The sequence below is a fragment of the Cygnus atratus genome, chromosome 17 (assembly GCF_013377495.2).
Source record: "Cygnus atratus isolate AKBS03 ecotype Queensland, Australia chromosome 17, CAtr_DNAZoo_HiC_assembly, whole genome shotgun sequence".
NCBI classification, from domain to species: Eukaryota; Metazoa; Chordata; class Aves; order Anseriformes; family Anatidae; genus Cygnus; species Cygnus atratus.
Window position 1 is genome coordinate 14,410,553 of NC_066378.1, and position 21,239 is coordinate 14,431,791.

General features: G+C 42.1%; 1 protein-coding gene across 1 annotated transcript in view; it reads left to right on the plus strand.

The window, feature by feature from the left end:
• Positions 1-20,054, plus strand: part of GRK3 (G protein-coupled receptor kinase 3) — a 70,340-nt gene extending 50,286 nt beyond the window's left edge. Inside the window, exons 11-22 of the mRNA XM_035565801.2 lie at positions 817-947; positions 1,743-1,837; positions 2,661-2,768; positions 5,248-5,314; positions 5,536-5,636; positions 6,431-6,442; positions 6,899-6,953; positions 7,449-7,544; positions 10,417-10,579; positions 11,233-11,369; positions 12,363-12,476; positions 13,050-20,054. Coding sequence (XP_035421694.1) covers positions 817-947; positions 1,743-1,837; positions 2,661-2,768; positions 5,248-5,314; positions 5,536-5,636; positions 6,431-6,442; positions 6,899-6,953; positions 7,449-7,544; positions 10,417-10,579; positions 11,233-11,369; positions 12,363-12,476; positions 13,050-13,211 — 1,241 coding nt within the window. The 3' untranslated portion in view covers positions 13,212-20,054. The remainder of the gene's footprint in view (positions 1-816; positions 948-1,742; positions 1,838-2,660; positions 2,769-5,247; positions 5,315-5,535; positions 5,637-6,430; positions 6,443-6,898; positions 6,954-7,448; positions 7,545-10,416; positions 10,580-11,232; positions 11,370-12,362; positions 12,477-13,049) is intronic.
• The last annotated feature ends 1,185 nt before the right edge of the window (positions 20,055-21,239 follow it).

Here is a 21,239-nt window from a genome sequence, read left to right on the forward strand (position 1 = left end):
TTATAAGGAGCTCTGCAAAGAAGATAGATGGGAGAAGCATTCATCTCGAAGGAAAAAGATATCTAAAAGCTTTAGCATAACTGTTATGAGAAGACCCAGGGAGAGTAATCGGCAGTGTTGAGAGAGAGGAGTTACTGTGGGACTTACACTCGAACTGTGGCTGTGGTTCTGTGGTGAACACCTGAAGATGGACACCTCGGCACCTACCGTGTTGCAAGGATGGAAATTTAACTAAGAAACAGAGCTCAGATCCTGCAAGTAATAGACTGGCTTTGGTGTTTTGCAAGTGAGAATTCTCACTAAAATCTAAAGAGTAGGTCAAATTCCAGTTGATTGTTTTAAATCAGCTTGACTGGAAACAGTTTTCTAGGAATATTCTCTGTTTGATGTGTTGATGGTGTGGATTAGCTCACAGAGTGACGTTGCATTGTGCCTGTTCTTTGATTAGGAAAGCGTGAAAACATCCCAGCATGAATGTTTGTGCATGCTAATTTATTCAGTTCTCCAGAAACCTGTATATGTGACTGCATTTTACTTGCTGTGGAAATCCCTTGCCTTAAGACTCAGTTACTAGATTAGTCACTGACTGCAAATATGTATGAAGTAAATGCACTTCTAAAATGGAGCTTCAGATTAATCCAGTTTATTTATTAAATTTCTTGGGTATTTTGTCGCCATGTGTAGGTCTGGTCTCTTTGTGTTCCATGAGGTATTAGAACCTACAAATGCTAAGCTGCTCCCCCCATATCATGCTGTCTGCCAGTGAAACAAGGTTTTACAGTTCTTCTAATTGCATATCAATTCTTTTAATTTTAGGAGGAGATTTGCACTACCACCTCTCCCAGCATGGAGTATTTTCTGAAAAAGAAATGAGGTTTTATGCTACTGAAATCATCCTGGGTTTAGAACACATGCACAATCGCTTTGTTGTATACAGAGACCTAAAGGTAATCGTTAACATAGGGTCTGCATCCACACAGGTTGTAGCTGGATAGCAGCAAACAGCCCAGACTGCTGAGAAGTGAAGTATCTTATCTGAAATCCGTTCTTGGGAAGAATATGAATTGTTTGCTTACCTTTCACTAAATTTTATAATAATTCCTCAACAAAGTTTTAATCCATGCTCTCATCCAGTTTAACAGGCCTGGGAGATGCTTCCTCGTGCCACAATAAATCCCATGCACAGTTACTCATCTCATTTACCATCTTAATGATGCCATTAATTTAGAGGTATACTCAATTTGTAAAACCCCAGAAAAGGGAGCGTGTGATGGCAGAATATTAGGGAGACAGTGGCTGGGGAGCATTTCAATGGCAAATGGGAAGTTGAAGACTTCTGGGACAGGTGCATGTGGGACAGGTGTCAAGGAAAGTGGGGAAAAAGTTTGCACAGAAAGAACAGAATTGTAGATTGTCAGTAAAGGTTTTGAGAGCTGCACACAGACCTTTCTGTCAAGAAACAAAAGCAGTGTAGACTTGAAGCCAAAATGGTTTTATTCTTTCACATGCCTTCTGTTTCAAGCCTTGTCTGATTTTTTTCTCTTCTGTTATTCTTCAGTATTTTGTAATGTCCCTATGAAGCTGATGGTAGTACTCTGTTAGAATGTAGATTTTATCTAGAAAGTGTCTGTTGTGTTCACTTCGTAAGTTCTGTGTTTTTTTTTTTTTAGAAGCAATAACCAGCATGTATTGATGTCTGAAAAATATCAAGCAGTAACCTTTCTGTGTTTATGCATTTCTAGCCTGCAAATATCTTGTTGGATGAACACGGGCATGTAAGGATATCAGATCTTGGGTTGGCCTGTGATTTTTCCAAAAAGAAGCCACATGCTAGTGTGTAAGTAGTATGTATGGGGGCTTTGCTGCACATATAATCGTTGCTAAATAAATCCTTTATGTGTCTTCATTATTTAACTTTGCCTAAAGGAAAAAAATAACATTTGTGTGGCACAGGCTTGCTCTATAAGGCGGCTACGCTGGATACTCTGATAGGGTTTTTCAGACTCCTCTTTCTGTTTTCCTGCACAGTTGTAGCAGCTGATGTGTAGGCATGGCTGGAAGATGACACATTATTTCGAGATGATTCATTGTTCAGAGAAGATAAGAACCTGACTGAGTTAAAGTACCAGATTGTTTTAATTGTCCTAAATGGATAATTAAATATTCTGAAACCGACTAAAAAACAAGATTTGTTTTGCCATTCTCTTTCTGGATTTTTGTTAGATCTGAAGGCAAATTGTGTTCCTTTCTGCCTCTTGGCATCAGATTGTAACTGGGAACTGAATTTCTTGTGTTGTGTGTGGATTATCTGGCATGTCTTATTCTTAGGTCCTCATTTGCCCAGTTTAGTCTCAGGAGTTATGCAAAAAGGAAAGCTTCATCCTGTCGTATCTTAAAAGATTTGCATCTCACTGTAGCTGCTTCAGTTTGCCTTATCATTTCTGTTTTCTGTTGTTTTGTTTCAAGATATATTCTCAAGAGATTGATATAAACAGAAAACATGGATATGTATGTATGGCCAAAGCAAAAGCAAAATAAAATCACGTTTTACAATATTTTTTTAAATGAGACTATCTTACTGAGAAAATGCAGCTTTTTTTTTTTTTTTTTTTACAATGGCAGATTTATTTGTAATCAAGATTTTCCTTTCTACTTCTCAGAGGTACCCACGGGTACATGGCTCCAGAGGTGCTGCAGAAGGGAACAGCATATGACAGCAGTGCAGACTGGTTCTCGTTAGGCTGCATGCTTTTCAAACTTCTGAGAGGGTGAGTGAAGTTTCGTGTCACATCTGCTTTTTTCTTTCTTTTTTTTATTTTATTGCGTGGGCCCCATCACTGTCTGTCCCCGAAATACTTATATGCAATATAGTATATTTTATCTAAAACAATATTTTACTGTTGTCCCTGCACATGAGATTAAAGTAGGATTTTTTTGCTTCCAAAGCCAACAAAACTCAAGCCCTGCTTCCTTTAGTATGTACAGGTTTGGGGCAGTGAGGAAGGTAGATGATCTGATTTGACTTCTACTGATAGCAATTTACTCATCATGTTGGACTCGATGATCTGTTGGACTCGATGATCTTGAGGTCTCTTCCAACCTAGAAATCTGTGTCTGTGTCTGACAGTAACTAAGGATTTTAGATGAATATGTGATTCATTGCTTAAATGTACTTAGCAGCCCTGTTGAATTAGGGACTTCATCACAGGCTTAAGACCTCCTTTTAAGGTGAAAATCCTTGCTGCATTGTTCCCTTTCTAGCATGATACTCAATCTTTCCTTTTTTAGTGTTTCGATACGTTGTATTGCGTGGATACTTTCAGTTTCAGAATTTGGCCATGTTGGTATACAAAAGTTAAGATAATTACAGCTTTGTCAACTGTTACCTTCTCAGTAACTTTGTGTGTGTATGTAGAATTTAAGACTAAGGGATTTATCTGAACACTCAATGAGCAGTGATTGGCAGGTATGTGTTGAAAATAGCATCCTCAGTGTTAATGGCAAAGCAGAGATAATCTTTAAAGATTTTCCAAGTGCTTCTTTATAAAGATTGTTCATTAGTTAAATTTTACTGTGTCCTTGCACATAATTAATTATAAGCTCTTGACCTCTATACATCCCAGACACTGTATAAAGGAAAACAAGTTTGTGACTTCTGAATGGAAGTAGAGGGCCTTATCAGTTAATGTTAACTGTTCACAAAATAGGTTAAACGTAGGTGTGCAAATAAATAAAGCAACGGTATCTAAGTTGGAAAATAAAGCATTTATAAGTCTAGATGGCATCACACAGCTATGAGCAATATCCATCTCTGTAATCTCTCACTGAAGAATTTTGTAGGCAGCAAGACACAGAACAGTTCGGGTTTGCTGGGAGGAGAAAGGAGAGCATGTCATGCAGAGGACCACTGTGGACTCCTCAGCTTTTCTTCTGAGCCTTTCTTTTGGAAAGGGTCTAGGCACAGGGGGCTAGGGTATCTGGCTGACCCTGACATGATTCTTCCTTCGTGTAATTGAAGTTGCTTGATGAGAGAAATAGCACCTAGAGATAAGTGATCCAGTTTACCATGAACACTTGGGCTTGCAGGGTGGGGATAGCTCAGTCTTTGTGGGCTGCGATTCTTCCTGACAGGGATGTGCGGGGTGCTGTCAGTGCTTGGCTGGAAGCCAGAGCATTATTCACTGAGAACTATCCTCCTTAGTCTGTTCTGAAGCCAATTAAGCAACTTGCATCCCCAAACGAGGATTGGGCACATGGTGCCATTTCTTGGTGTTTAATAAGTTAAATCTGGCAGAAAATCCTGCCCATAAGTCTGCAGTGAATCATTTGTTTCCCTGATCTGCTCAGAACCTCGTTGTCAAAGTATATGAGGCTATCCGGCCTCATATTACGCCATTTTCTCTTGCCTTGTTACCTGTCATGGTTAAAAACAAAACTGAAGGTCTGCTCAGTCCATCAGATCCATTCCTTAGTAATGATTTTGAAGATAAATGGGAAGTAACTCCTGAGTAGCCGGTCCTCAGTTGAAACGAGCTAGAACACACTGCCAGGTGGCAACACAGAATGATTTATAATAGCTAACAAGTGTATTGATAGATAAATAATATTTCAGTTTTGAAAAACAGCATTTGCATGAGGTTTGGAAGACAACTAGGAAATAAGGAATATATCCTAAATCCAATAAAAATATCTCAGACTGAAAAGTTTCTGCTTTCTTTCATGCTGCTGTTTAAGTACTGCATGGTTAAATCTATAATATTTTAAGGTCTTCTGTAGCTAAAAGGAAACATTCAAACTCTCAAAAATGGAGTAATAAAACAGGAGAAGTATAAAGCTGGTAATTTACCATACATCATCAAATACCTTCCCAGTCAATAATGTAGTGGTGTTCATGATTATCTTCTGTTTCATCCACTTTGAGATCCTACTTCATTTTTCCTATATAGATCAGCTGTAAGACTGTAGGTTGTGCAGATCGATGTGCTTAAATATCTGTATTAAAATAGCTGTTGAGGGTTCTTTGGTTAGATGGAGCTATTCTGTGTTTTAGGAGACACAGATATAATTGGTAAGGGGTTTGAAACACCATCTTTAAAACTACTTGTTTTATTGTTCTGCAGGACAGGATTGATGAGGTGGAAGAATGGGACTAAAAGGATGCTACACTCTTTCCTGGGGTTGCCACAGCTGAAATAACCTGATATGTTATGGCTTTACATTTATTAGTGCATTTTCTTATTTCTACAGTCACAGTCCTTTCAGACAGCACAAAACCAAAGATAAGCATGAGATCGACCGGATGACGCTCACCGTGGTAAGGATCATGGTGACAGTTGCAGTTACATTCCTCTTGTTTACTAAACTCCCATTTCCTCTAAAAGTGGAACTATATAGCCTGCTTTCTGAGAAAGCTGTATTTACACATGGAAGAGTTGTTTACAAACACTATCAAAGAATGCTGCTCTCCTATGTGGAGAAGGCAGATCACAGTACTTCTGTAATGAAACCTCTCTTTTTGTACGTCTTTTTTCATAGAATGTGGAGTTACCAGATTCGTTTTCTCCTGAACTAAAATCCCTTTTGGAAGGGCTCCTGCAACGGGATGTTAGCAAGAGACTTGGATGCCAAGGAAGAAGGTAGGTGTTATCTTCTTGGACCACTGCCTTTAAAAATCACTTCTCTGTAAGTGAATGAGTTAGTTTTGAGTAAAAGTCAGCTTCCTGTTGTGAGGATTTTGTTTTATTTTTTTAAAGAAAACATTAAAAAGTGCAGTTGCATGGAATTACATTTCATCTTCCTTTGGTTTGTACAAATTTTTGGACAATTCTTGTCATTAAAGACATTTTTTCTCCACCCAGGTTCTCTGCAATCATGCTCATATCAGATGGTGTTTATATATATTTGATTGCGGATGTTCATATTTTTGTCCCTTTATTGTTTTTTGTTTTTGCCTTATTGGGATGAAGTTGTAATACTTCATTCGGTCATATTAATAGCTAAAATTCATTGCTTGTATTGCAGCTGTCACCACAGCTAGCAATATATAAACATATAACATAAAGGAAAAAAAATACAACAAAACAAGCATGGAAAGCCATGAATACTTCCTTTTCATTTTGGGTTGCCTTTTTCCAGATATAAATGTTTCATTTAATGAGTCTAAGGAAAAAACTGTTTTCTTTTTTTTTTTTTTTAACTGATCACAAAATACTATTTGCTTCTGCCGTGCTTATCTTGTTTATAGACTGGTTAGCTAAAGACTGGTTATAGACTAGTTAACTAAAATTGTTGTGATCACCTATTTAAAAACCCAGTGCATTTCTTGTATGAGACTGGGAAAGAAAACTAAGAGAAGAGTAAAGACCTGTTGAGAAATCATTGGCAATGTGTGCTACCTGTAACTAGTAGTGCCTGTTGAGGCTGGCTGTAGTTCCAGTGAAGTGCTCTAATCGTTTTCGTATCATGGAGCCCTCCATGATAATGGCCTGTATGAAATTGCTTTTCATCCTTGGGCCTATCAAGAGCAGTTGTTTACTTTGCCATAAACAAGGTATAATATCAAATGGAGTAGAGTAAACTTGTTATTTAGAAGTAATGTATGGGATCTGACAATGGAAGAGAACTGTTCGTTGTTAGAAATGATGGAATACCATATAAAAATGAGGGTGATTGTTTGCCAGAGTTACAGCTTTTTCCAATGTTTCCACATTAAAGTCTTCTCTTTTGTTGTTTACTTAGGAATACTTTTTTTTTTTGAAAGAGAAAGCATTTTACTGATGTTTTCAAGTGATACAAATGCTTGACCTTTGAAAGCTTTAGATTTCTCAAAGATATTTGATTTGGAAGGCCCTTTCATTTTGTTGACTTCAGTTACTTTCATTTTGCAGTGCACAAGAAGTAAAGAACATGCTTTCTTCAAAGGGATTGATTGGCAGCAAGTGTATTTACAAAAGGTAAAGGACTAAGAGAGTAACCATAATTTACTTGGTAAAGCAGTAAAAAGAAAATATGCCTGAACAGGTGATGGATAGAAAACTTGTGTATTCCTGTCACCAGAACAGATACTCACTTGCGCGAAAGCACGGAGAATGGTTGATGAAAACTGTTGGGCATTCACTGCTAGAAGTCTTCCTGATCAGTAGTACTAAATTATTATGTTATTGGGGTTAAATGAAAATGTAGTTTCTTCTGCTTGGCTGTCTCAAAAATGCATTATTGTTGTGGGTTTTTTTGTTTGTTTGTTTTGTTCTTTTTTCCGCAGAGTTTTTGCAAAAGCTTTTCCTAAATTAGTGGAGAATTTCTTTATGCTGAAGTTTAATTTCAAATGACGTTCTGTTGCACAGTCCTGTGTACTTTGTGCAAAGAATTAAAAGGCCTTGTATATCTACAGAATGTATTGAAATAATGTCCATTAATTTGTCTGTAATTATGCTGCTTTGAATTTCCAGTATCCTCCACCATTGATCCCTCCCCGGGGTGAAGTAAATGCAGCGGACGCTTTTGATATTGGGTCATTTGATGAAGAGGACACTAAAGGCATTAAGGTATACAACTTTAAACAATATGTAAAGAATGGCAATTTGACTCTTGTACTCATCTCTTCATGTGTGGCATGCCGTTCCTTTGCTTCAGGGGCTACTGAATGTGCAAGGAACTGTTTTCAGGTTTGTAAACTTAGTCCATGCCCTTATGAAGTGGCTGTTTTTTGTTGGTGGTGGTGATGTTTTTTACTTGTCAAGTCTTTATTTTTTAGTTTGACTGAAGTCTACTTTCCTATCCAAATGTTTATATGATAAAAACAAATATTTCAAACGGCCAGACAAATTCTGGGAAATCCTCCGTTTTCAGGAATACTTAATAGTTTGCAGTTTTAAAAATTGTATCTAGTTCCTGGTATGGGGAGTGAAAAAAAAATTGCTGTTCCTAGAACATTGACTTAAATGTACGTTCAGTAGAAATCCTAAATAATTTTGTAATTTCTTACATTCTTAGGGTGATGCTTTTGGGAATCGCAGTAACATTTTTATTGTTGGTGAAGTTCTTTGTTGGATTAGTTACATGTACATCTTGGGTATCAGTAGCAAATGAGAATAGCACATGAAGACAGAATGTATAACGCAGCTCTCAGGCAATGAATTAAGGAGAAAAGATATCCTCTTAACCTGTGTTACTATTTAACATTATCTTCCTGTTGCATATTCCAACTGCAAAACACATTAGGAATGTGAATCCTCTTGATGTTCTGAAGGAGGTCTTTTTTTTTTTCTTTGTTCTTTTTTTAATGCTGGAGAACATGCAGTTGATAATTTGAGAGTTGTCTAGGATTTTTAGAAGTTATTTTTGGAAATTACTGCATTTACAGAATGAGAAGTCTTTTTGAATGCATTCTTGTACAGTTAGCAGTTGAAACCTTGTACCCACAGTGCTGTATATTATCAGAGGAATGTCCAGTCATCTGAAAACCTATTTTGGAGAAAAATACTAGTGAAAGCTTGGATAAATTGTGCTAAAACATGTTTTAATAGTGCTTCCTTATGTTCAGACAGTATGGTGGAAAATTCTGGAAATAACAAACTGTATATTAATGTAGCATCTTTGTAAGTTAGAAAAGTAATGAGAGTAACTACCAGGTCCTGATACTATTGAAAAATCTAAGGAAAACCATACAAAGGAAAAAATGAAAACTGGCATTAAAGCTGCTGGCCCATTGCCGACCCATGTGGTACATCCCCTCTCCTGCACCTTCCCTGGGGGCTTTGGGACAGCAGTTGCTTCTCTTAGGTCTGTCCCATTTGCTGCTTTTATCATTCGTTTCCTCAACAGATCAAACTTTATTCTTGTTATTACAGAAGTGAGTCAGGAGAGAAACTAATTGCTGTAAGCTTGATAAGCAAAAAAACATGTGAGCTACTCACTGTGCCTAAAAAAGGAACTTGCCTGTCAGCGTCACCCGCTGTGATTACAGAAGTTGGCATAGAAAGGATTTTACGTGTTTAAAGAGAAATGCAGAGATCCCAAGATGTTCTTTATCCCAGAAAATTTCACATCTTTGGTGTCAGTGTTGGTCTAGCAGGTTACCAGCTCCCTGAAGTTCTGAAATGCTGTAGTCCCAGAATTTGTAAATTCAATTCCAGAAGAACGCCTTGCAAGAAGCAGGGTGGTCTTTGTATTCCTTTAGGATGATCGATCCGATGTTCTCCTCAAGGCTTGTACCTGTCAGTTGTACAGCCAGATCGCTTTGTGTAACCTTTGCTCGGGCTGCCCGTAAGGTAAATCTGTCCTTAGCCACAAGTGGATGGGGACACGGTGCACAGCTGCTGGCCGTGCAGGTTCACAGGGACACCACCACCCCTGGGAGGGGGCTTGGTAACCCCATCCCTCCGACTCAGCTGCCGCCGGGCGTTCCTCAGTGTGACAGCGTCGGTGCTGGGTGCTGGGCTCCCCTCGCTACTGCTGCAGGTTATATTTACCCCATGGTGCATCCCGTGACACCCCGAGGGACGCGTGCCCTGGAGGTGGCAGGCTGGGGGGACAGCGGTGGATGGATGTCGCTGCGGCCTGGGGGCTGGCTCTTCCCTTGGCACAGCGCCGTGAACAAAAGTCCAGTTGTCTGCTGATCGGCAGAAGCTGAAGCAAGTGAGGAGGAGAGTTTTGACCCATCCCCACATGAAAATCTTCAATAATTGTGTATTGAAAACATTGATCGCTTTTTGTGCCGCATCAGAGTGCCTTGTGGCTAAACCCAGAGTACTGCGGTACCAAGCAGTGCCCCTTCTGAAGACCCGGAACTTTGGTCCCTTCAGTGCAATTCAGTGCAAGTACCGTATATAGCTAAGGGTGAAGGGAGAAAGAAGCCAAATAACAGGAAAATAATGAGGTCTGCAGCATTCATCACTGAATTTTAGAGGTTTATTATTAGGAATGTACAATTAAGTTCTGAAAGCATGGAAGGCATCATTGTTTAAAAGGTACTGTTTAATTTAGAGGCCCAATACTGCATAATCTATTTATACTTAATTTGTCATACTGGAATTTTTGTGCAGACAAACTTTTTAATACTATTAGGCATTTTGTTAACATTGATTATGCAACAAAGTTAAGAATCCGCTACTTGCGTTTTAAATAATTACCACATGTAAAAACTAGAGAACATAATGGGACAAGGTTAAGTAAGGCTTTTAGAGCTTTCAAACCAAACAAGTTTTGAACAGGTGGTTTGTTCTTGCCGTATAAATTAATATCTATGCTTAAATTAATATCTCTGCTTTCTCTTGTTGGCACCTGTTGGTTCTGGTAAGGTTAGAGTTCAGTGCATCTTTTAAAATAATCCTGTTATATGGAAAACTATTAACTTCTGGGGACAAGAATAGTAGAACTTACTAAAATGCTGTTTTTTTATGTTTTTTCTCTTGCAAGCTGCTTGATAGTGACCAGGAATTATATAAGAACTTCCCTCTGGTAATATCGGAGCGTTGGCAGCAAGAAGTAGCAGAAACTGTTTATGATGCAGTAAATGCAGATACAGATAAAATTGAGGCCAGAAAAAGGGCTAAAAATAAGCAGCTTGGCCATGAGGAAGGTAATCTTTCAAATACACTTCTCTTCATCTTTTACTGCTAGATAGTAGTAATTCATGTGTTTGAAGTTCCACACAACAGACTCTCATATTACTGTCACTCACCAGTAATTGTTAGAATTCATTTAGTCACTATTGTGTTTCTTAAGATGTTTCTTAATGTTTTGAAATGCTGTACGATGGCATAATGTTTTGGAAAGTCTTTTGTAGTGTCTTATAAAGATTATTATGTACAGCCTTTCATCGTTTTTGTTTATGGTGTGTGCTCAGATAAGGGTATGTGGGATTTGCTATCATTACAAAGAAGACAGGGAATAAAACACGAGGTCCTTCACAGCAAACTTCACTGGTGTGCATGAGAATGTTGCACCGCAAACTCTGAGCTTTGGATAGCAGTACATAATTCTTTTAACAGCAAGCCAGGTTTTAAGAACCAAATTCAGTTCTTAGTTACTCCCCTGCAGTCTCATCAGCTCACATAAGATTAAGGCAGAATTGGCTCCGTGTGTGCCTGTGCACACAGAATCCCGATTGCACGCCTGTTGGTAGCACACTGAGTCACACGGTCGGGCTACGTCCTTCGTCAACATAGCACATCTGCAGCATGTTTTTAGGCAGTGCCTTGTTTTGCACACTGATGTTTCCTGTTGTTACAGATTATGCACTTGGGAAGGATTGTATCATGCATGGATACATGCTGAAATTGGGGAACCCATTCTTGACTCAGTGGCAACGTCGTTACTTTTACCTCTTCCCAAACAGACTTGAATGGCGAGGAGAAGGAGAGTCACGGGTAAGTGAGGTTACTCCAGGGAGCAGCAGCTTCCAGGGGCGTGAGAGACAGGTGGCTCTGGAGGCAAATCTGAGAATTCATACTCAGATATAACTTCCACGGAAGGAGAATTTCATCTGAGTAATCACCTAGTGGATTTGAGTCACTACTCAAGGAAACTTATCTGAAGTTTTGCTTTAGTTAATGGGTAGCTACACTGCATTGAGGAAACATAAAATTGTCTTGAGAAACCTGTTTACTTTGTTTTATTGTGCTTTTAAAGTAATTTGGTAGTTCATGGTGTCATTTTTCATCTAGGACCGCTGGACTATTTATACAAAAAAACATAAACTGGTAAGGTCATAAATGCTATAGCATTTTATTTCAAAGAAAATGCTATAGTAACCTTAGTTTAGTCCAGCTGTGATCATGTAGTAGGCAGATCACTTGTATGTTTAGTTAAGTAAGGGTTTGGAGTTTTGAAATATTCTCATCTTACGGTCTGTAGGGAAAGCTTTGCTGCAAACTGCTATATATGTTTACTTCTTCATCAGTATATAGTGCTTAAGTATTCCCTTTCAGCTTTTTGGTATAGTCAGTAAGGTGGTCTTTTTTTTTTTTTACACAGCAGTAATGTTTGGAAAATATATGAAATTATATGCAACTCTCTTGAGGGAAGATAGTGAATATTTTGTATGTAGACACACCTATTGGTAGATTCTTATTTCATACTGTCATTATTGGCTCTTTTAGCTTCTATTTTGTTGTCTCTGTTTAAGTAACCAAGCCCTTTGCTAAATCTCTCTTACCTTATAATCTATTTTTAGTTCACTACTCAGCCTTCAGAAGTAAAGAATGTTTGATATGACAGTGCTGTTAAGTTGGTGAATGACAGTTAATGTTCATAACTTCATTCATGTGTCTAATCCAGAAAAAATTAGCCATTGGTTTTATTTGATGTGCAACAGATTTTTTTCATATCATTTCTCTGCTTTATTTTTGTAAATACTACAGCAAAACCTGTTGACAATGGAACAAATAGTATCTGTTGAAGAAACACAAATTAAAGATAAGAAATGCATCTTACTGAGAATTAAAGGAGGAAAACAGTTTGTCCTGCAGTGTGAGGTAAGACACTTGTTTTTCCATAACTCTTAGTCAGACATTTTACATGTGATAGAACAATAGAGCATTTTTTCAGGACCTCCCATTGTGTGTTGACTAGTGTACTTTATGTAGCAAACCTTAACCTAAGTGAAACTAGGAAGTTCTTATCACGCTCTAGTTCTGAAGGTAGGAAACCTGCAGGTGTGCCACTTTGTGTCATGGATTTCAATGGCATTTGGGCCAAAATGGGCTGAGTTTAATAAGTAAGTAAAAACTTAAAAACTTTTCAACCAACTTGAGCTTCTAAGGCTGTGTTGGCACACGCAACTCACTGCAGCTGGTACATAGTAGTTGATGTGTGTGCAAGGGAGGAAGTACACAAGTCCTCAAAGGATTTGGACCGTCTGTACTTGTTGCTGCTGCTGTGCCTGGCTTTGGCAGGGCGATGGAGAAGCAAAGGGCTGTGTATTTTCAACATCCAGTTATTCATTTCCTCAGGAAGTTAAAATAAGTTGCTCTAAGTGCTATCAAAAGGAGAAGACGCTATTGGCAGTTTTACTATGAAGTGCCAAACTACTTCTGTATCTCTTTCAGAGTGACCCAGAATTTGTTCAGTGGAAAAAAGAGCTGACAGAAGCTTTTACTGAGGCACAGAGGTTGCTGCGCCGGGCTCCAAAGTTTCTCAATAAATCTCGCTCAACAGTTGTAGAGCTTTCAAAGCCACCGCTCAGCCACAGGAATAGCAATGGTCTGTAGGAGAACAAAGTTCACTTAGGGAAAGCTACTGTGTGAACATGTTGAGTTTCACAGAATCCTTATGAATTACTTTGTGCAGTCCTGGAAGCGGGACGTGCTTAGGAGAGGAAGAATTAGATGTTTACAGCATGGGATAATGTCAGAACTCTGTCTCTGGAGGTGGTGAAGACTGGAACAATGGCAAGTGAATTCATGCTCCTAGCAGTGGTGGAAACTATCACATGTAGAGGCTGCATATTGCTCCCATGCATTCCTGCACCCTGGCGGTGTCTGGAAACGGTCCGTTACTCTAGAACTACTGATGGAAGGAAGATGCTGTTTTCTCTGCAATACCCTTGTTTGGTGCATACCAAGCCTGGAAACTGAAGTGGTTACTGCTGGCTAGAATTACACCTGTGTGTGATACCGACAAATCCCTCAACTTTGGAAGGAGCTGCAGACTTGCCATGTTGGATAACCTTTAATCTGTCGTGTTGCCATGTTCTTTCCGACCATTACTGCTGACTTTATAATAACCTTTCTCCATACTGCTGATGATCAACAGTGTGACTCTTATGCACTTCGAAGTACTGAATTCTAACTGTCCTGTGGTTTAAATGTTATTGCTACTTCATGGAAACATTGAACTCAAGTTATTCACTTGGTTTGTTGTACTCAGTAATAGTAGCTACCACCGTTTTGCTTCTTCTACGTATATGCAGTACTATAACTGACACAATAGAGTAATAACTGGTGAAGAGGAATTTATGGTAGCTTCATCTAGTGCTCTGTTGTATAAATTGACTATTTTAGCACAGTTTTTAAAGAGCAGATTCCTTTTGACAAGTTTACAGTGAATATAAAGACAGTTCTTTTCCATTTCAGGTCAACTGCACTTTTTAAAAATTAAAAAGAAGTTATTCAAATCCAATGCATTCTAGTGCATGTGCTGGGTTAAGATGTCTGGGTACCTCGGTACGTATTCTGGATCACTCTTCAGTTACGGGACTTGTGGATCCTTGTCTGTTGTACACAAAACATAAGCAAGTGTGTTCTCATGGCATAGCTATCCCAGACTTTCACTGTAGCTGAGCTCTGGAGGTCGTGCTTACATCACATGGCTCGGCTTGCAAAAGGATTTTTAATTTTCTTTTCTAGAGAATTCAAAATGTCCACATTGAAAACAGTCTGAGAATACTGAGGATGGAACTTACAAAATGAGCTGATCAAATGCCAGATTTCTATTAGTTCTGCTTGAGACATCACTCATGTCATGTGGAAACTCTTTGCAAAAGTAACGATATAATCCCTAACTGTTAGACAACTTGAAGCATGTGATGTCAGCCTCTCCTGAGTCATTGTGATGTTTTATAAGAGTTCTGTCAGGGCCGAATTTAAGCTTTTTTTCTGATTCTGTAAATGCCTTAGAGAACATTTTCTGCCCAGTTACAGTGGTACAGCTCTCATAGTCCCTGAAGATGGTGAGAACTGCATCTCTGTAAGTGGGAACAGAAGCTGCACCAACAGCATACTCTGTCCACCTGGTGTGCACAGTTTGTCTCGCTTGTGTTGCTAGCAGGTAACCACAGAGTTGTAGACTTATGTCCTTTGTAGAAAAATATTACAAATTGGCATAAGTAGGAGAATTGTTCTGAAAGTATTTGTTTATTCTGAACACTCTAGTGATTAAGTTGGATGTATTTGCTTCTAAAAGTGAGAGTGGCTTAACTGCATAGCATGTGCTTTCACAAGTGTGCAAACTCTTAGGTACAAGCTGGTGCAGCTTAAAAGGAAAAATGTGTTTTGGGAGATACCCCATGTGAGTCAGGAGATATCTTTTTGCGAGTTTTTCCCATTTATTTTTTGATTTACTCTGTGAAAAGAGTACTGACGTCTCTGTCCTTCTTGCTGGTAAGTGATGTTCAGTGTCTCAGCATCCTCTGTAAGGAGAAGTTGTGGTATTTACTGAAGTTGAAATACAAAATGTCTCATCTTACTGGTGTTGCCTGTGCACTGGGTGTCATTAAGGTTTTCCTGCAATACCATGCAATGCTTTTATTTTTCTTGTTGATTTGGGAAGAAAACTCCAGTTACGATAAACTCTTCTCTTAGCTCTCTTGTAACTTGTTCATATTGTCTTAGTTCATCACTGGTTCTGTTCTCCTTTTTCAGTTGTTTTCCACAGTTGCTTTTTACAATAGGTCCTTGTTGGCAGAGGTTGGCAGTTTCTGATGCAGCACACCGTAGCTCTGGGCTCTGTAAGGCGGGGTGGATCTGCAGTTGGGAAATGGTGCCTCAAAAACACAGGTATTAGACAAACGAGGGCTGTACATGACTTACAGGAATAGGCGTATTTGAAGGGTAATGGAGTTGGGATGGCCGTAAGACACGCTCGTTAACCTGGGCCTGATTGCCTCGTCTGCGTCAGCGGTGGTTGGGGGCTGGCTGGCAGCCGAGTGCCATCAGCGGCACCGCTCCGGAGCGTCGGCCAGGAGTGGGGCCGGGGCAGAAAGTCAGCATTTCTGTCCTGTAGTCTGATTTATTGGTGATGTATAGAAGTTCTGTACTGGTCACTCACACACGGCCGTGCTGGTACGGGAGGAGGAGAGGTTACCGGAGCAAGAAGCCCGCATGCATTGGCCACGTTACGGCCCCAGCAACAAGGGAAATTCTGTGCGGAAAGATCTGGATCTCGTGGTGTGGGGAGAAATCTGAAATTCAGCCATCCAAAGCATGGTGTGCCGTACTACCCCTAACTGGTCATTCCCGGTCTAGGTACTAAATTCTCCAAAGGTTTTTCTTGGACAAAGTTGCTTGATGGTCTTATTTTTGATGAGGGTCTTCAGGTGCACGCGTAGAAGATCTCGTTGAACACTGAGAAAGTAAGGCACAGCATTAATTTATGCATGTTGACCACATTGGTATGGCTTTTTTTAAAGTTCAGGGAAGTAAAGATAAAAGAAATTAGAGCTTCAGGCATCAACAGAACCAAGTGAATGATTAAGCACAGATTTTTAAACAAATCTTCTGAAAGTCCTATAAAAAATGCTTCTGTACTGAAGATTTATGCATGTAGGGAAATTGTTTCTTACATTTCAAAATAGAAAACGAGATGCTAGATAAAGCCATATCGAATACTCCCCTGATGTATCCACATGCTGTCTGTGTTGCAGGGATTATTTTCTAGTTATACTTTGTGTCCGATGTATGAGCTGAACAATGCAGGAAGACTAGATCCTGGAAAGCAAGTGCGTGGATGACGTGATTGTCGAAAGATGTGTGATTTCTGTGGGAGCTGGACTCAGGGGCTTCGCAGTAACTTCCAGAAGAGCTGGGGTTCTGTTCTTTGTTCTTTTCTATTCCTTTTTTTTTTTTCTGTCCCCACTGTGAGGTAGGGTGGTGGCATTTCTGATGTGTGGGACTTGCTGTAATTTAATGGTTCATTTAAAGATGGGGTTACAGCAAAATCTTGCCAGGTTCAGACTTTGATGAATTGAAATTTAAGTGCAGGAGAAGCACCCCACCAGTTATTTGGGCTGCAGGCAGTGTGTCCCCAGGAGCACGAGCACGGTAGGTGCTGCCAAGTGTTCCCAGTTCCCTGCGTGCCAGCTGAGATGTCCCGTCATTGCCGGCGTAAATTTGGCAATTCTGTTGTTCAATTTTGGTGATTATTTTGCATACTTATGCAACTGTTAAAGGAACGTATTTATATAAAATCCTTCATTCAGCTGCAGGCTATCCACTTCCCTAAGTTTTACAGCCTCTTGATGTTATTTATGCTCGAGCTTTGCTCCGGTGAGGTCTAAGGCTGCAGTCCTGTTGCGCCACTTGGGGATGAGTCTGGTGGCGCAGATCTGGAGCCGATCCAGTTTGTGCTGATGTTACCGGTGTGGTGCCCCCGCCGGGCTCTGGAGCAAAGGCTCTGAGCGCACTGGTGGCCGCGGGACGTGGCTGGGGAGCGTGGGCAGCGCTGTGCTGTGTGGTGCAGGCGTCCGCACCCAGAGCTGGGACGCGTGCTTCTGGTCAGACGTCCCTCGAGTCCAGCAGCTCTCCTTCAGAAAAGCAGCAGCGGTTTTCTTCTCCTCCTTCTGCTGAGGTGGAAAAAAAGTGAATGGGATCACCAGGTTGGGTTTGGTTTTAAAATAAATGCGGGTGTTTGCAGTCCAGTGTTTAGATAATAGAAGTATTGTGAATTTGGTGCTAAACAGATCCGAGTTGTGGCGCTGGTGATGCTGGCGTGGCTCTGCGGCTCGGCTCTGCGGCTCGTGTCCGTGGGAGTGATGAGCTGTGTGCTGCACAGAGTTACTGTGGGGCTTCGGTCTCAGGTGGCAGGGAATGTGTTCGGGGAAAGGGGAGTCCCTGGAGCTCTGCGCGTTGCTCTTTTCCTGGCAGCTGATCAGTTTAAGGACTAGATTCGTCCTGAATATCACTTACCTGTCTATGTACCAAATCCATACTGCTTTTACTGTTCCCCACGCAGCAGATGGCAATGACACAGTTACTTTAACTCTGAAATGCTCACACTTTAAATATATATGGAGGAAGGACTATTTTGAAGTGTACAGTAGAAAGTAAATAGTTCTAGTTGTGTTGATTAATATAAGGAATGAGTCAGTTCTACAAAGGAAAAACCTGAAAAACGTATTTTGAAAAAGCATAGTATTAATTTTAATATTGTAAAAAAAAAAAAAAAAGGAAAATATCTAAAATATACAGAGAACATATGTATATCCAAATGTCTGAGGAATTTCAAGATAATCTACTTTTGTTTTCTGTTGATTTCTATTCCATGGTGTACATATTGTGTGGATTGAACATTGGCTGTTTTAATACTATTGTTAAATTGTATTTTTATTTTGTGTTAAACTAATCATCACAGACTCAGCTTTATTTTGTTTATGTAAAGGTTGCTATGCTATGTAGGTATAAAACCAAGAATTCTATTTTAACAAAAAAGCATTTTATATTATTTATTAAATACATGTTTCTCCAACTTCTGACATTCCACAGAATTTCTGCTCCATATATGTATAGCTTGTCTGAAGAAACGGCCGTTCCTTTCAAACAGGATCAGTCAGCTTTATTCTGTTTTTCATAATAAAATTGAAATAGTTTCAGTCTGTCCAAGTAACCTGTCTGTTACAGGCATACAGAATTTCTTGCATTGTCAGGACCATCTCTAGGTGCAATGGCTTATGAATGCAGAAACGTCTGAAAAATCCTTGCAAATAACCCCTCGGTTTGGGAGCTATAAATCCCCCTTTATTCCTCAGTGCTCTGGTGAGTGACGTTTTATGCACATTCTGCGGTGGGTGGAACAAGAATTAATGGCCTTAAATCGGGGCAGGGAAGAGTCAGCGCAGATATTTAAAACGCTCTTTAATTGTGAAGTTAATGAACTAATGGAAAGGGAGCCCGGAGAGGCCGTAGAACTTGAGCACCGGGATGGGGCAGGAAGCCATCAGCTCGGAGCCGTTTGTGTCGAGCAGCTACTGCGGAGCGGTTGGGTTGTAGGGCAGGGATGGGCGAGCTGGCGTCTGGCAGAGGTGGTCGTGGGATTTGCTGGGGTGGTCCCTGTGGGCAGCAGCCCCGGAGGTCCCCAGGGAGCAGCTCACCTGGGGCTCCTGAGCCACAGTCGGAGCACGCGAGTGATTTGGGGCAGTGCCGGAGCTCAGCCGGCCAAAAACATGTGCTGGAGCGCTGCTGCGGATCCGTAGGTAACAAAGCCAGACACCCCTTCCCAGGCAGGGTACGAAAATAGCACTAAATTCATCAGATAACTCATTTGCTAAAAATAATTCTGCTTTCCCATCGTGGTCTCTGCGGTTTGAGGAGTACATTTAGGCGTCGAAGTACGCGCTGTTAACTTCCACCCGTCGTGGCGCTTGGAGCAGGTCCCTGTTTGGGTTTAACGACGGCATCTCGAGGGTGAGCTGTTGTGCGTCTGTCTTGCTGGCAAAGCCGCCTCCTCACTGACACGCGGCGTTGGTGCCGGGGGGACCCGCAGCAGGACAAGGGGGCTGCTCTCCCCCACCCTGGCTCTTTCCCTGCTTCCCCCTTCCCACCCGGTCCCCCCTGGTTCCTGCGTTGGGACGGGAGCGCTCGCACTGCGCTGCTCTGCCCGCGGTGCTCGCACGGGGCAGCTGCCGCAGACTTGGCAGGTGCCAAAGCCATGTGCCGTTAGGAAACCTGAGGACGGGCTCAGAAAGCAGGCTGGGAGTTCCTGGGATCGGTGTAACTCGCTGCATTGCCAGACTGGAAAAGGAGGCGGACGCGGGCTGTAGCTGCCGATCGGTGCAGGAGGCTTTCCGGCCGTGACGGGCTTCTTTGTGTTGAGGACAGGGAGAGAGCAGGTGAGACAACAAACAAATGGGTCTGAAAAACAGAATAAAGTGAGAGTGTCCTATGAGAGGTGTTTTCATGAGCACTGTTTCAGTGACTAAATTCAGTCCTTCAAAAAAAAGGAGCAGATTCACATGAATAGCTACTAGTGATTTAAAGAAATATATTGAAAGAGAACCTGTTTTCAATGTGTAATTTAATGGTAAGAAAAGCCAGTATCTGTAAATAACTTTAGATATTGTATCTATGAGAATCATCATTTGTTTTATGTACTTGGCTCTTTTCATATTTATTGTGCAGAGGAGGGTTTGCCCCTTGCTGGTATATACTACTGCACGTGTGAGGTAGTACTTTTCACAGAGACTATGTTCAGAGTTTACAGTCCTCCGCAACTTGTGATGTGCCACACTTAGTTAATTCTGCCATTATTTTTTTAAAGGATTATTTTGGAACAGCTAAGCTGCTTTTGTGTGTTGGTCAACTGCTCTCATACAAAGAGAACCCCAATAAAAAATGTCATTTGAGTGTGTGCTGCCGCTTGGTCCTTTCCCGTCTCGTGGCTGTTCCCGGACCCTCCGTGGAGCTGAACCGAGGTGACCGCAGTTCTTCCCGACAAACAGCCTAGGGGTGGAAAAAGGTGGGAAGAGTTTAGGAAGCACCATGTCGTGGTGAGAGCCTTGGGCACGGGGTTTGCACGTTGCACGCGACAGGGCACGGTGGCAGCTCTGCCGCACCCTGTGCCTGCTGCTGCCCGGCCCCCCCCGGAGAGACCCGGTGCCTTTGATGGATTTCTCTGAATTTTTCTTCAGACCTGTGCCTCTGTTTCCCACAGCATCCCCATCACAGAGGTGAATCCCTTAGCTGACCAGAGAAGACATCACTCGCAGGCACAGTATTTTTTCAGGCTTTTTCCACAAGGCGCTGCTCCACAGGGTGGGAGGCAGCAGGTCCTGCATGTGAGGGTCCCCGATGCTCCCCCAGCCACCGTCTGGGGGGCTCTGAGCGTGATCCTCAGCTCAGGTGTGCTGCAGCAACTTGAAAACCCATCCTGTGGCCCCCAGGAACCCCTGGGCACAGCATTGGGATGTGTCAGCAGTGCCGGGGTGCCCCTGCCCAGGGGAGCTGGGGCTGTGGGGCCGCTCTCGCTGGGGGCACGGCGAGACTGAAATCCTGGGGCTCCCCACGGCCCCCGGCCACCAGGGCTCCCTGCGCCTCCCTGGGTGCCCCAGGGCTGGGCACTTTGGTGTCAGCGCCGCAGTGGCACAGAGCGGGGCCAGGCGGGCACGGAGAGGTGTGCGGGGTGGGCGCAGTGGGGTCGGCAGGGCCCCACGCTGCCCCCCTCGCTTCTCCCAGCCGAGGCCCCGGTGCCACCAGCCGCCTCGCCGGGGTATTTTTAGCAGTGACATGTGTCACCTCAGCTGCCACCGCGGCGAGGGGCGGAGGGGGAGGCGCAGGCAGCAGCCCCACCGCCACGCCTGCTGCTGCTGCCTTTGCTCTCCGGCTCGCTGGGGTCCAGCACCGCGGCAGCGCCCGGTGCCACCGGCGTGGACCAGCAGCCCCCGCACCCCCGGCACCACACGCAGGTAACGGGCACCCTGCGGGGTGGTCTTCAGGGGCGGGGGGCAGGTCAGGGCCCAAACGGAGCGTTTTGGCCACGCTTTCGGCCCAACGCTGGGCCCCTCGGTGGGGAGGGCTATTTTTAGGTGG